The sequence below is a fragment of the Tupaia chinensis genome, unplaced genomic scaffold (genome assembly GCF_000334495.1).
Source record: "Tupaia chinensis unplaced genomic scaffold, TupChi_1.0 Scaffold000076_1, whole genome shotgun sequence".
NCBI classification, from domain to species: domain Eukaryota; kingdom Metazoa; phylum Chordata; class Mammalia; order Scandentia; family Tupaiidae; genus Tupaia; species Tupaia belangeri.
The window spans coordinates 428,388-444,412 of NW_006159536.1; the positions used below are offsets into that span (position 1 = coordinate 428,388).

Sequence of the window (16,025 nt, forward strand, 5' to 3'; positions counted from 1 at the left end):
CAGGAAGCAAACTGTAATGTAATAGGAATGGTGATGACCACTCACAGGTTTACCCAGTTAATTACATTAAATCAGATTAAATTGTCATAGATTTTTCAAAGTCTGAGTAGAAATCATCACCTTTGGGAAAGAATCAGATAAAAGCTAATTGGTGACATCATAATCTACCCTCAGAGAAGTGCTTGATTAGCCAAAATCTAGGTCCTGTTAGAGCAGCCCATAATGGACAGTAGAGAGTGGGGAATAGCTAATTAGAGAAGAGACAGGTTTGTGTGGATGTACAAACATCTCAGCATTGAGCCATGATAAGCAGCTGAAAGGCTAATTTGGGGAAAACATAATTTTAATTAACTTTATGAAATAGGAATATCTTGTATAGCTTGGGTAGTATGCTTTTTTCTTTTCTATTTCTAAGGATATATGAGTAAAATTTATCATTGAATGAGTACTCAGGACATTCTCACTGTCAGGGTTTTCAAGCTTGAGCTTGAATCTACAGGTTGTTTTTTCCTAATTTCTCATGAACTCACCTGGTCTAGGTCACTAGGCTTCATTCTACCTATCTGTTAATACTGAGAAATGGCATTCAGAGACAAAACACAACCTTTCATGGTCTTCTGGCCAAGCAAATGCAAGCTAAATTATATTGGAAATTATTTCACACTGTGTGACAATTTTGGTGCTTTCATTTCGTCAACTAGCTTATGCCTAGTGGATGGCAGGTGGCTTTGTTCAATGTAAATAGGTCAGGCTTTTAGAAAAGAAACCATTTGTCAAGTGCAGCAGCCTTCTTGCTCAAAGTACTCCCAGCAGTTGTCCAGAATAGTAGATGTTACCCAGTGGCTGAGGAATCCTTGTTTTGAGATAGAAGGTAACTTGACATCTCAGAGGAAAGGAATTAGCTGACGCATAAAGAAATCCAATGAGAAAGAGCTCTTTCTTTGATTTTTCTTGTCCAAGTTACTAGTGCTCTGTCTCCCTCCCCCTGTAGATTCTGCATTTTGTGGTGGTGTCAAGGGAGTGAAGGTAACCAACATAAAAGAATCATCTGTACCCTCTTCCCAATCCCACAGATCTCTATTGGCTGCAGGCCTTGAACATGACACTGCAATTTCCTGGTGCCACACATGAGTAATAAGCAGCTGTTTCTGAAACTGTGGTTTGGAGAAGGCAGCACTAGGTTATTTTTTAACTTAATTGTAATTTTTGATTGGTTTGCAAGAAAGCAAATCAAATAAAGTCTGTTGTCTTAGTCTGCAAGAAAGCCATAGGCCTCAAATTCCAATGTTGACCATCTTGACCAGAATAGAAGAGGGGGGAAATGTGAGTATCCCTGAGCTGGAAGTTCAGCTAGGCTACTTTTTATGAGTTGCCTTCACACAAGAAGGATAAGCATATTTGGTACATTTGTCAGCTGACTAGGTTAAAGAAAGTGATATTTGGCAGTCTCTTCAGTCCTGGAAGTACCTGAAGTGATAGTGATGAGAAATTACAGACAGGCTGCACAAGTGACAAATAGCAAAATTGCTTGGTACTGCTTTTTGTCCTATAGGGCGTAAGATGACATAATTTTAAATGAGAAATACAAGTGTGTATTTTTTGAACACACAGTAGTATTACACATTTGAAACAGTCATATGTGTACACTTCTCAAGTAAATAAATTAGACTAGTCCTTTCTTTATTCAAGTGATTAATGGAAGCAGAAACAAACTCTTTCACCCTATTTTTGACATCTGCCTTTTCTCAAGGAGATGGGCAATTTGGTACATGGAGAAGTTTAAGGAGGTTGAGTGCAGGGGGATGAAGAGATGGGAGAAGAGCTACAGGTGTTTTCTGCTAATTGTTTTGTCATGATTTCACTCACATAGATAATGCACTTTGGGGAAAATAAATGGAGAGATCATTAAACCTCATCTCAGAAATCTATTTCACTACAGCTCATGACATATCCAGTCGCCTGTCAGGTTAACTAAAACCACCAGCCTTCTAATAATGCTAAAGATAAAGTATCCTTCCAACTTTTGATGAATTGTTGTTATAAAGTTATATTAACCTGTGACTAATTTGATTACAGTAGGAAAGGAATAAGAAAGACAATTTCCAGATATTGCTAGGGTGTTATCTTACATGACTGATTTAAATCAAATTTGAGGTGTGTTAAATGTCTTCCTTCAGCATTTTGGCATTGGCAAAAGTAAATAAGCTTGTATGAGCCGTGTTCTCTTATTTCCAGCAGTATCAAGGGAAATGGATGTGGCTGTTTTGCATTAATTTCTACTGATCTCATCCAAACACAGGAATCATTTGATCCTTTAAAAATGATATATGTGGGCCAGATGGCGACACAGGCTTAATGCAACTGGACCCACATGGGCAGGGTTCTGAGACTGGAGGTGGATCGCGGCATGAGGAGCCTCTGAGGGTGCTTGTTCTCTCTCTTTTTTTATTTCCCTCTCTCTCTCTTCCTCATAGAAGAGATAAAATAAACTTTTAAAAATTATCTACGAACTTAATACCATTTTTTTCTCCCCCAATGTGAATCTGAAGTGTCTGAAAGGAAGACGGAGTCTAAATTACAGAAAATTTCTGTTTAGATTAAGACAAATTAATAATAAGCTATTATTTTGATTGACTGATTGCTGTAAGTCAGACACTCTAGGCTTGGTGCCTTCAGTTTATTAAATCTGATCCTTCCTTCAAAGTAGATATTACTCTAATTTTTCAGCTGAGGAAAACTGAGGCTAAAAGTGAGTAAGTAACAGTTGCAACTGGAAAGTGGATGAGCTAGAAATTTGTCCTCAGATCAGCCTTGCTTTTTCCACTCTGCCTCACTGCTTCCCAATACCTAGAGACAACTAACTTCTAAGGAGGATCTAAAACTCTGTAATGTCAGCCTCTCTGGAAGACTGTCTGCTGAGTCAAATTCTTACTCACTGGAAAAATATACCCAAGGTGTCAAGAAACAAAAACTGTACCACAGTTAGATTTCTATTTTAACAAGCTTTGGCCAGTTTTGTTGAGGATGTACTTTTATGGTTTACTTTGTCCTAGTCAGCACTGGCTTGCTCTCAGTGATATTAGACTCTAGCCCAGATAAGCGATGCATTTGATTGTGTGTGTGTGTGTGTGTGTGTGTGTGTGTGTGTGATGGAACCCTTTGAAGACTATTGTGGTTAAGTGATCCCCCATGACTGATTGTGTGGTATGAATTCTTGAAAAGCATGCCAGGTATATGTGTGTGCATGTCCCAGATCTTGATGGGGTTAAGAAAGGGAGGAGAAGGGATTGCAGTGTGATCATGCCCCACTGGGAGATGCTGTCTCCCTTTTCCGCTCTCTCTGTCTCTGGCAAGTCCACACACCTTATGGCAAATTAAAAATAAATAAATAAAGAACCCTTGAAGATATCATAGCTGGAGCCTACTTCTTCATGGTGATGAAACCTCTAGACCAGAAGCCCAGAATCTCAGTGCTACTAGTAGTTATAGTAGAGACTAGATTTAGACAAGATTTAAACCTTCTTTTTTTTTTTGAAGAATTATTTTATTTAACTTTATTTATTATTATTTTTTAATTTGACCAGAGAGAGAGACACAGAGAAAGAGAAAGTAAGCCATCAGGTCCGAGACTCAAACTACAGTCAACCGTATGGGAGTTCAGCATCTCTAACCACGACACCACCTGCCAGCCCCAAGATTTAAACCTTCTAAATATTGAGTCTTTAGGAAAGTCGTGATACATTTTTGCATAGAAAAACACATTATGACTTTCCCAAAGACCTAATGTATCTTTGCTCCTGAAAATTGTAAGCATTATTTTTCTTTCTATAATATTAAAAGAATGTTTGTAAATTCTAAAATAAACAGAAGACTATTACATCACTTTTCTGGAGGGAAAAATTCCAGCAGTTTCTGCCGTTTAGGACATGGCCATGAACCTAAGACGACATATGGGAAGAGCAATTAATCAAGAGTAAAGAAGCAAATAGGGTTCTGAATAGCCGAGCTCCCACCACATCCCTCCAAGCTTCATGCCCCTCCCTAAATCACACAGAATGACTGAAAATGTTTGTGACACAAAGACAGCCCTAAAATATGATTGCTGACAGCTAAGGGAAAAGGCAGAAAAGCATCATTGGTCAGTCAGGAAGAACTCGGGAGCTGGTAGAGATATTTAAAACAAATACAACACTCAGTCTTTGCCTTCAAGCCATTTTTACTCTCTTAGGTTACCCCATATAAAACTGACATTTTTTATAAGTAAGAAGTCAACTATCATCAATTTTATATGTTCAATCTACAATTGGATAAACAAAACAAGCACACATTAAACAATAGCAAAAAATAAAAAGCAATATCAAGTTCTATCTTAAATTACATGATATGGGGCCAGCAGGTGGTGTGGTGGTTGAGGGTGCTGGGCTCCCACATGGCCGACTGTGGTTTGAGTCCTAGACCTAGAAGCTTTGCTTTCTTTCTTGCTTTCTCTCTCCCTCTCTCACTCTCTCCCTCTCTGGTAAATTTAAAAAATAAATTAATTAAATAATTTTAAATTTTTTTTAAAAAAATTATATGATGTGAAAGTAAATGTCCAGGGAAAAGCATCAGAGACCTACGTCAGCTGATGTAACTGAAACCAGAATAGATTTAAGCCATAAAGTTTATGTGAAATGAGTGTTAATAGAGGAGGTGAAACTCCAAAGAGAGAAAATTATAGGGGTGAAGGCACAGGACCAAGAGCAAGCATATTCCACACGGGGCAGAGTGCTCACAACAGAAGGTGCATACTGAGAAATGGAACATGAGTTTGAATAATGTGGAATCACAGCTACACTTGTGTATTGGGCAAATAAAAGCTAAGCTCCAATTTTGTCTAGTTTACTTTTGTATCAAGAATCTGGGAAGTAATTCAATATAATTTTGTGAAACAAATGAGGGAAGAGTTTCAATTACTGATAAAATAAGAATTCACTGGGCCAGCCAGGGCGCCTGGATCCCACGTGGCTGACTGCACATTTTGAATCTCAGACCTGGCCACCTGAGAGACACACCAGGCCTGTGTAGTGCATGTCCAAAATCACAGAAGGAGAATTGGAGGAGAAGGGATTACAGCACGGTCAACCCCCATGAGGGGTGCTTTCTCACTGTCCTTCTGTCTCCTTCTGTCTCACTACAGCAAGCGCATGTGTCCTCGAGCAAAATTAAAAGAACCAAATCACTGTGGCTTCAGTAACAATTAATTGGAATTTAAAAAAATATAAAAATAGGAGAGATGGTATATGCTGAAAATGATATCTAAAACTGATGAATATTTATACTTTATGGATCAAAGGAAAAAGGCTGACATTCAGAAATAAAACTAGGATATTATATCAATAATCTAGAGAGGGATAAGAGTCAAGGTTAGGATAAAAAAGAGAGAGAGAGAGACTTATATTGGAGACATTTAAATGAAAATCAGTATGAACCTTGAAAACTTTATGCTAGTGAAAGAAGCCAGTCGTGGGGCCAGCAGGTGGCATGGTGGTTAAGGCGCTGGACTTCCACATGGCTGACCACAGTTTGAGTCCCAGACCCAGTGACTTGAAAATCACACCAGGCGTATGTGTGTGTGTGCCCAAAATCCGAAGAGGAGACTGGAGCAGAAGGGATTGTGGTATAGCCTCCCCCCCCCCGCCCTGGGGGGGAGGGCAATTTCTCACATTCCTTCTCACTGTCCCTCTGGTGAGCACACACTCCCTATGGAAAAGAAAAAGAAAGAAAGAAAGAAAGAGAGAGAGAGAGAGAGAGAAAGAAAGAAAGAAACCAGTTGCAAAAGACCACATATTGAATTAGTCCATTTATATAAAATGTCCTGAATAGGCAAATCTATTGAGACAAAAAGCTGATTTTTGGTTCCTAAGACTGGGGGCATGGGAATGGGGTAGAGGGAAAAGGAGGCTGACTCTAATGGGTATAGGGTTTTAGGGAGAGTGGTGAAATGTTCTAAAATTGATTGCAATGATGATCATGCACAACTCTGTGAATAAACTACGAACTATAGAACTGTAGACTTCAAATAGGTGAATGTATGGAATTATGTCTCTATAAAGAAGTTATTTTAAGGGACCAGCAGTTAGCGTAATGGCTATGTTGCTGGACTCCCATGTTGCCGACTGCAGTTCGAGTTCTGGACCCAGTGGCTTAAACTCACGCCAGGCGCATATGCGTGCATGCCCAAGATCCCAAGAGGAGAATGGAGGAGAAGGGATTACGGCATGGCCATCCCCCATGGGGGGTGATTTCTTGCTTTCTATCTCTTTGTCTCTCTCTGTCTTTCTGGCGAGCGCATGCGCCCTATAGCAAAAACCTCTCAAAAAAAAAATGTTACTTTAAAAGAGAGAGGAGGAATTGATGAACTATGGTAAATGACAGGATATATGTTGATGGAGAAACTTAGTCACTCACTATAGATTCCATAATTTCCAGTTTGATCCTCATTGAAATAACGAGAATAGCACTAACACCATTATTATTTAATATTGTTTTAGGAATCCTAGACAATATAGTAAGACATGAGTCATAAACTAGAGGTACAGTATTAAAGTAAGGGACCAGTTTATTACTTTCAGAAAACCTGAAAGAGTCACCTAAAAATGGTTAGCATTGATCCAGTGCCATGGTCATATGTAAGATGTACACAAATGTTAATATATTCTAAGAACCAGCAATGGCGAATAAGAAAAAAAGTTGTACAAAAGTTTAACCTTGAAATACGCTAAATAATCAATGTTGAGTGGCTTAAAAAGGAACAAGATAAAGTTTTATTAGGGATTCATAAATGACTTAATAAAATGAAGATATATATCAGATTCTTTGATAGACTAAATATTATAAATATATCAATCCCTAAATTTTTTTTAAAAGTCTATTCAAATTCTTAAATAAGAGTAAATATACATTGCTGACAGTATGAATTCAGTGAACTATTTCAAGGGCCTTCAAGATGTTCATGCTCTTTGTCCCAGGAAGTCTTCTAGATAGAGAAACAACTGTGCACAAGATACTCAATTTTCCCTTTGGATCCCAGATGACTTCACGTCTTCCTCACTGTCTCCTCTTATCTCCAGATTCTTCAAACTTCCTTCACTTACATGGTCTCCAGGCTGTTTCATCTCCTAGTTATTTTCCCCTACACGGACTATAGTTTGTTAGTGCCTCTCTTTACATGTGTCATTAACCTTGGTTGTTTAAGGAAGAGTAAAAATAAGGAAAACCAAACGTAAGTATTGTTACCACAATTTAGAAATAACCCATGACGCATTGGAACATGTTTACTGGTGGTTGGGTATAGGGTTGGCAGTGGTTATTTCTTAGAAAGTATGCATCGCGTGTTGGTATTAGGAGCATGCCCTTTCTGAGGTTTATTGGAGTTAATGTTCTTCAGAGAACATAAATAAAAGGAGGTCTGTTTATGGCTTCCTAAAGGTAAGGGAGAGGGGAGTAAGTTGAATAATGGTGGAAAACATACTCGCTTGACTCAAAAAACACTCAGGATAATTTCTAACTCTTGTATTAAGAAAAAAAAGTCTCCACTATTACAAGGCAGTAAACCTAATTTTTCTATTCATTCTCTGCATTTGAAAAAGGTTTTTTTTGTCAGAGGTGTGCAGGCTTCCTGGAGAATGACAGAAAGAGGGAGAGAGAGAAAACATTCCCCCATGGGGAAAGGTCTTGCTGCAATCCCATCTCCTCCATTTCTACCTCCTTTTGGGCTTTGGAGCTCACATGCACATATGTGGTATATTTTTTAAACTGCAGGTTCTGGACCCTTAACTGCATAGTCCACTATGTAGGATCTAGCCACCTTAACCATCAGGCTACCTGGTGGCTCCTACTCTCTGCATATTAATGCAAAAAAACTTAATTCTTAATTATTTTGGGGGCCAGTAGGTGGCACAGTGGTGAAGGCGCTGAATTCCCTCTTGACTGACCCTGGTTTGAGTCCTAGATCCAGGGGCTTGAAACTAACAACAGGCGTGTATGCATGTATGCCCCAAATCCCAACTCAGCCTCCATTTCCATCGTGTCAGGATTCTTTTGCTCAATCTCATTTTTCTAAAGAATCTAAAATGTTTGTATGTAAAATCTCTCGATTCTTAAGTTGGCTCATTTTTTAAGTATTATAAGCAGTTTACATTTTTTTCATTTATAAGCTAAAACTGACCCTCAGACTGCCAAATTTCTTTACATTATACTTACCAGCAGCAAAAGAAACTAATTTTCCACATTTACTATATCTTCTTGGAGGAAATGGTAAAAAAAAAAAAAAAATCCATTAATTCATTAGAGAAAAGGTATTACTGAATTTAAAATATAAACTTCTACATTCATATTTGTTCTGTATGTTTTCAACCTACTGTAGAATATTCCCACATTCCTCTCTACCACCCCATAACTGTGAAGTTGGTCTGTGGAAGGAGGGTCCCCATGGTCCTCAACACACTGCAGCACTCTGCAGAAAATAGAAAAGTTTCAGCATCTTTATTTAAACCTCTCGTGTTTAAACTCTCTCCAGTGGGTTAAAGCAGAGAGTTCTTTGGAGAAAAGAATACCTTGTCTTTTTTTTTTGGAGAGGTTTTTTTCGCTATAGGGCGTGTGTGCTCGCCAGACAGAGAGAGACAGAGAGACAGAAAGTGAGAAATCACCCCCCAGGGGGGATGGTCATGCCGCAATCCCTTCTCCTCTCGGGATCTTGGGCATGCACACACACGTGCCCAGCGTGAGTTTTAAGCCACCGGGTCCGAGACGTGAACCGCGGTCGACTATGTGGGAGTCCAGCGACATAGCCATTATGCTAACTGCTGGTTCCCAAAATACCTTGTCTTTTCTTCCTCAGAGTTGCCGAGAAATTATAATTAGAGGTTTTCCTATTGTATAAAGGAAAGGAATTCCTTTCCTTTCCTCATCTGCAAGACTCCTGTTCTCCACCAATCTGCTTCATTGTCCCATTTCTCTTTCTGCAGGTGATAGAGGGAAAGCTGGCTCCATTCCTGGGCAAGGTCATTAAATTTGCCACCTCACACGTGTACAGCTGCAGTCTTTGTAGCCAGAAGGGATTCATCTGCGAAATCTGTAACAACGGAGAGATCCTCTACCCTTTTGAGGATATTTCAACAAGCAGGTACAGAATATCTGCATTATACATGAATACCTGTATATGGCACATGCAGTTTTATTTGGCCAGATCAGGCCAACTTTTAGTCAGGTGCTGTATCTCTGTCTCTTACCCTGAATCAGGTTTCCCTTGTTCTTGAGGATTCCCCCCTCCCGTGGTTTCCTATATTTATTTCCAACCCTTACTTCGCTACCTTTATCCAGAATGAGATAACAGAGCTGCAAAGAAACATCGCCTAACTCTGCCTTATTAGGTAACACAGAACATTCAGATTCATTTTTAGAATGAAGATTGGAGAGGAAGAATACTCACAACCTTTTTGGAGCCAAGTGATAGGCAATGGGAAATTGCAGTCCCGGAGGAAGGCCAAAGCTAGATGAACCACTAGGCATACAACTATAGAGCACGCTGGTGAGCTGCTGCGTGCTTCACCACAAATGCACTGCAGCGTAGAAATGAATGGCAGTGCGATGACAGAAGTGTTAGGACCCAAAGGAGAGAAGAGAGGGAATTTCCATGGGATTATTTTCCTGACCAGAGTAATACTCGGGGCATCATCACATCCATTGATTGGTAGATGATTTTGTTTCTCCCACTAAAGTGAGACCAGGCTTTTTATTATTCCTTTTCTTGAATCACAAAACAATACAGATCATTCTTCCGTAATAGAAATATACATTGTGTGTGTGTGCACTGGCTTCTTTGGGCATGAATGTCATAGCTCATTTCCTACCCAAGGGGCTCACTTACATTGTGGGTCTTAGTAGAACAGGAAGCATGTAGCCCAAGAGAGTCGAAGCATGTAGGGTAGAGCTAAGACAGTAAGAGCTGACTCAGCCTTTGTGGCTCTTCTTAAACCCGAAGACTATTTGCAAATATTCAGGAACTTGGATTTGTCCCACACACAAAAAGACAGACACATAAACACATAGACACACAGATACAGATAGATACATACCCTCTACACAAATCCAACCTTCAGTTTCCTGAGTACAGTTAATTAGCACATAGTTTAGAAATTACATACCTCCTAAAAACACACACCACACAAAAACTTGTACACAAAGGTTCATAGCAATAACAGTATTTATAATAGCCAAAAACAGGAAGCAGCCTACACAACCAAACAACAAGCCTATCAACCAAAGAATGAATAAACAAAAGGTGGTATATCCATACAGTAGAATATTACTCAGTCATTACAAGTAATGAAGTACTGGGACAAGCAGTTGGCATAATGGCGATGTTGCTGGACTCCCATGTGGTCAACCATGGTTTGAGTCCCAGACCCCGTGGCTTAAACTCACGCTGGGTGTATGTGCATGCATGCCCACCCAAGATTCCAAGAGGAGAATGCAGGAGAAGGGATTGTGGCTTGGCCACCCCCTTTGGGGGGTGATTTCTCGCTTTCTGTTTTTCTGTTTCTCTCTGTTTCTCTGGCAAGCACACATACCCTATAGCAAAAAGAAACAAACACACAAACAAGTAATGAAGTATTAATAACATACTACAACATGGATTAACCTTGAAAACATATGAAAGAAGTCAAACACAAAAGGCTATATATTATATGATTCTATTTATAGGAAATGTCCAAAGTTCGCAAATCCATGGAGATGGAAAGTAGATTAGAGGTTGCCGGGGGCTGCAGGGAAAGGAGGAAAGAATGTAACTACTGATGGGTACAGCTTTCTTTGGGGGATGATGAAATTGTCCTGGGATTGTGGTGATGACTGTGGTGATCTTGTGACTACACTGAAAAATCAGTGAATTATATACTTTAAAAGGGTAAATTTTATGGTATGAGAATTCTATCACAGTAGAAAATTAAATTAAAAAATGCTTCCAGCTGAATAAACCATATGATAGCACACAAAACAAGTCTCAATAAATTTAAAAAGATTGAAACTGAGGGCCCGCAGGTGGCGTGGTGGTTAAGGTGCTGGACTTTCATATGACTGACCGCAGTTTGAGTCCCAGACCTGGTGGCTTGCTTTTTCACTTTCCCTCTCTCTCATGCTCTGTCTCTTTCTGGTGAACATGCATACCTTATAGCAAATTTTAACATAATAATAATAATAATGATAATGAAAACTAAATCCTTCTTTAAAAAAATTGAAATTATATCAAGTAAACTCTCTCCACAGTGAATAAAAATCTAAGGATCTCTAAAATATTTGGAAATTAAACAGTACATTTCTGCATAACTCAAGAAATCACGGGAACCAGCAGTTAGCGTAATGGCTATGTCGCTGGACTCCCATGTAGTCGACCGCGGTTCACGTCCCAGACCCGGTGGCTTAAAACTCACGCTGGGCGCGTGTGTGTGCGTGCCCAAGATCCTGAGAGGAGAATGGAGGAGAAGGGATTGCGGCATGACCATCCCCCCTGGGGGGTGATTTCTCGCTCTCTGTCTCTATGTCTCTCTCTGTCTGGCTGGCGAGCGCACGCGCCCTACAGTGAAAATCTCTCCAAAAAAAAAGAAATCACAAAGGAAATTTTTAATATTTTGAAATGGACAAAAATAAAATACAAAATATTAAAATACATGGAAGATAGCTAAAGTAGCTAAAGCTACCAGATCAGTAACCTAAAATTCTACTTTAATCAAATAAAGAACAACTAAATACAAAGCAAGAAACAGAAAGGAAAGAATAAAGATTAGGGGCCGGCAGGTGGCATGGTGGTTAAGATGCTAGACTCCCACGTGGCCGACCATAGTTTGAGTCTTGGGCCTAACTACTTGCTTTCTCACTTTCCCTTTCTCTCTCTCTCTCTGTCTCTCTCTGGTCAAATTTTTAAGTAATAATAAATCAAATAAATAATTCTTTAAAAAATAATAAAAGAGCAGATATCAACGAAATAGAAAACAGAAAAAACAATAGATCAGTGAAACTTCAAATTGATTCTTTTAAAGATCAACAAAGTTGACAGTCTTTTAAATAACCTGACCAAGAAATTAAGAAAGAAAATACAAGTTGCCAAAATGAGGAATAAAAGAGGTAAAGAGGTTGAAAGAATTATAAAAGAGTGCTGTAACCAACTTTATGACAAATTAAACAACTTGGATGAAATGGATAAATTTATGGAAAATAAATTACTAAAACTGATTAAAAACAAAAGAGAGAAGTATGAACAGACCTATAGAAAGTAATACATAAGATGGGCCCAGAGCCTAGTGGTTAAGGAGCTGATTCCATCTGACTGAACACCATTCACATCTTTGCCCTGGCAGCTTGAAAAGCACACCAGGCACGTACGCAGGTGTGCCCATAATCTCAACAGGATGGAGAAAAGGAGGATGAGGAATTGGGGCATGACCATGTCCCATTAAGGGGTGCTTTCTCCCTCTCTGTCTTTCTAGCAAGTGCATGTTCCCTTTTGCAAACAAAGAAGACAGTAAAGAAATCGAGTGAATAATTTAAAATCTTCCCAAAGAGAAGCCAAAAGACTTCAGGAGATTCTGCTATATTTAAACAATAATAGCAATCTCCACACAAGACTTACAAAGAAAGTCAGTTCTCCAAAAGACGTAACACCCTTGAACATGTATGAACATAGAGTAAAACACATGAAGTAAAACCTGGATGGAACTGCAGGAAGAAATAGGCAAGTTCACTATTAAAGATTTAAACACTCTCTAACTGTGGTGGTTGAGGCGGCTGGTTCTCATATGGCAAACTGCGTGGTTCAAATCTCAGACTCAGCAGCTGACAAACACACCAGGAAAGTGTGTGTGTGTGTGTGTGTGTGTGTCCACATGTACCCAAAATCCCTAGAGGAGAAATGGAGAAGTGGTTGAAATGGGACTATTCTCCATGAACAGGGCTTTCTCAACTTCCCTATCTGTCTGTCTCCCTCTCCAGCAAATGCATGTACCTTCGAGCAAAATTTAAAAACAATTTTATTTTCCTCCAGGCCCATGTACTTGCCTTAGAGAGATAGACAGAGAGAATAAGAAAGTGAGAAATCCCCCAACTGGGAAGATAGCTATGCCTCAATTCATTCTACTCCGTTCTCTTCTTGTGACTTGGGGCACACATGCACACTCATGTGGCATGTTTTTCAAGCCACCAGGTCCAGGACTCAAACCACTTAGTCAGCCATGTAGGATCCAGTCACCTTAACTACCATGTCACCAGCTGGCCTCTAAAAGCTATACAATCTTTAATGACTTTACTGGAATAATTTTAGATTTGTAAAAAAAAGTTGTAGAAAGAGTACAGAGCTCCCGTATACCATACACCCAGTTTCCAGTTAGCTCCTTACATTAATATAGTACATTTAATACAATTAATAGTTAAAATTAGTAAGCCAATATTGATACATTATTATTAGTTGAAATCTATAGTTTTTAAAGATTTCCTTGTTTTTTTTGTTTGTTTTTTTTTAAGAGGTTTTTGCTATAGGGCGTGTGCGCTCGCCAGACAGACAGAGAGAGACAGAGAGACAGAAAGCAAGAAATCACCCCCGCAGGGGGGATGGTCATGCCGCAATCCCTTCTCCTCCATTCTCCTCTCGAGATCTTGGGCATGCACGCATACGCACCCGGCATGAGTTTAAGCCACCGGGTCCAGAACACGAACCGTGGTCGACTACATGGAAGTCCAGTGACACAGCCATTACGCTAACTGCTCGTCCCAAGATTTCCTTAGTTTTTAACCTCATATCATTTTTCTGTTCCAGAACACCAAGTTACATTTAGTTGTCACGGCTCCTTAGGTTTCTCCTGACTGTGACAACCTCTCACACTTTACTTTGTTTTTATGACCTTGACAGTTTTGAGGTATTCTGATCAAGTGTTTTACAGAATCTCTCTTTGGGGATATACCTGATACTTTTTTGTCCTGATTAGACTAGATTTTATGGATTTGGGGAGGAAGAGCTTGACGTAAAGTGCCATTTTTATCCCATCAGCTCACAGGTACACACTATTTACATGACTTGTCATTGCAGTGTTTGTGTCAAGTTTCTCCAGGGAAAATTACTCTTCTCCAACCCCCACCCCCCATACTGTACTCTTGGGAGGGGAGTCACTATGTATAGCCCACACTTAAGGTGTAGGGAGTTTCATTCCACCCCTTGTAGGCAGAGTGTACACAAAATTATTTGGAATTCTTCCACAGGGGAGATTTGTCTCTTCTTCCCCATTTATTTATGTTTTCAATTGTTTATCCTTTTTGTTATGGACTCATGTATATTTTATACTTTAGATTACAGTCCAGTACTGCTGCGTGTTATCGCCCAAGTTGTTCCAGCTTGGACCATTTGAGTTCTCCATTGGCTCCTGTGTGCCTTTGACATACCTCAGTCTTTGTTTTGGAGGGCTTGGAATTTTATTTGGTTTATTTTGGCATTTCTTCATTCTCTGACACTACCAGAGGCTCCAGGCTCATCTTTTATATTGTTTGCCCTCATCCTAGACTCCCTCTATCCAAGTAGCCCCCATTCCTTTTATTTGAGAATGATATTAGGAACCAAGAACTAGGCACTGGTTTATTTGCACACCTTTTCAAAGCCCTCAGTCTCTGAACTGGTCCCTTGACTGGGGCAGAACTGCTGCCCTTTGCACATTACAATCTCCTGTGAGGCTTGGTCTTTGTGTGTGTGTGTGTGTGTGTGTGTGTTTAAATCCCAGAATTCGTATCTTCATAGACTCTAAATGATCATGAGTCACCACCAGAAGAATCACTCCTCAAAGGTAGCTGTGGTTATTGTTAGAGGTACTGAATTCTCACCAAAATAACCACAGTAGCACATCTGTAGCTCACAGGAACCTTTGCCCAATAGTAAAGAAAAGTGACTGTTTCGAGTCTTTTGTTTCCCCCTTGGTCAGATGTACAAATGTCTGAGTCAGAAGAAACCCTGACCAGCTTTCTTGGAGTTTGAGGTTGATAATACTTTTCAAGAACCTTTTGGGACGAGCAGTTAATGTAATGGCTATGTCGCTGGACTCTCACATAGTCGACCGCAGTTTGCGTCCCGGACCCGAGTGGCTTAGAACTCATGCCTCAGGAGTGTGTGCGTGCGTGCCCAGAATCCCGAGAGGAGGATGGAGGAGAAGGGATTGCGGTGTGGCCATCCCCCCTGGGCGGGTGATTTCTCACTTTCTGTCTCTCTGTCTCTGGCTGGCTAGCTGACGAGCACATGCACCCTATAGCAAAAACCTCTCCCCCTAAAAATATAAATAAATAAAATAAACCTGTTGGACTTTTTCTTGATGTTTAGTTTCCAGTTAAACACTGGGAGTGCTTTATAGAAGGCTGTGAGAGGGCCCAGCAGGTGGCTTGGTGGTTAAGGCACTGGACTCCCAAATGGTTGACCATGGTTTGCAGCCCAGCTTCTTTCTCACCCCCCTGCCCCACTCTCTCTCAGTCTCTCGCTCTCTCTCTCATGAGCACATGCCCTATAACAAAATAATAATAATAAATACAATTAAATATTCTTATTTTTAAAAAAGCTATGAGAAAACACAAAAAGAAACTCCATTAAAAAGTGTACTGAAGGATAACTAGTCAGAAATACCTAGCTGCTGACTCGAAACAAGTCATGTGTAGAATAAATAAATGTGGTGATTTGAGTGGAGAGGTAAATTTTAAAATATGTATGTAACTGAAATCTTCATGGATAAAGTACTATGTGTCAAATTTGTTTCCATAATCTGATGAATATAGACGAATGAGATTGCCACAGATCAATACTTGTTGAAGCTAAGTGATAAGTACACAAGGATTTACTACTGTTCCCTACTTTGGAATATGTTTGATATTTTTCATAGTGAAACACATTTAAAACTCAGCACTTAAAAATCTTAGAGATATTTAGTGAATTCCTTAGCGTGTATCCTCGGGCATCCTGATGAACTTAA

At 39.7% G+C, this 16,025-nt stretch overlaps 1 protein-coding gene across 2 annotated transcripts in view; it reads left to right on the top strand.

Moving 5' to 3' along the window:
* The window catches only part of PLEKHM3 (pleckstrin homology domain containing M3), a 222,554-nt gene that overhangs the window by 174,300 nt on the left and 32,229 nt on the right, over positions 1-16,025 (top strand). For both annotated transcript variants that reach the window (XM_006142437.3, XM_006142436.3), the window contains one exon: positions 9,006-9,163. In XM_006142437.3, coding sequence (XP_006142499.1) covers positions 9,006-9,163 — 158 coding nt within the window. The remainder of the gene's footprint in view (positions 1-9,005; positions 9,164-16,025) is intronic.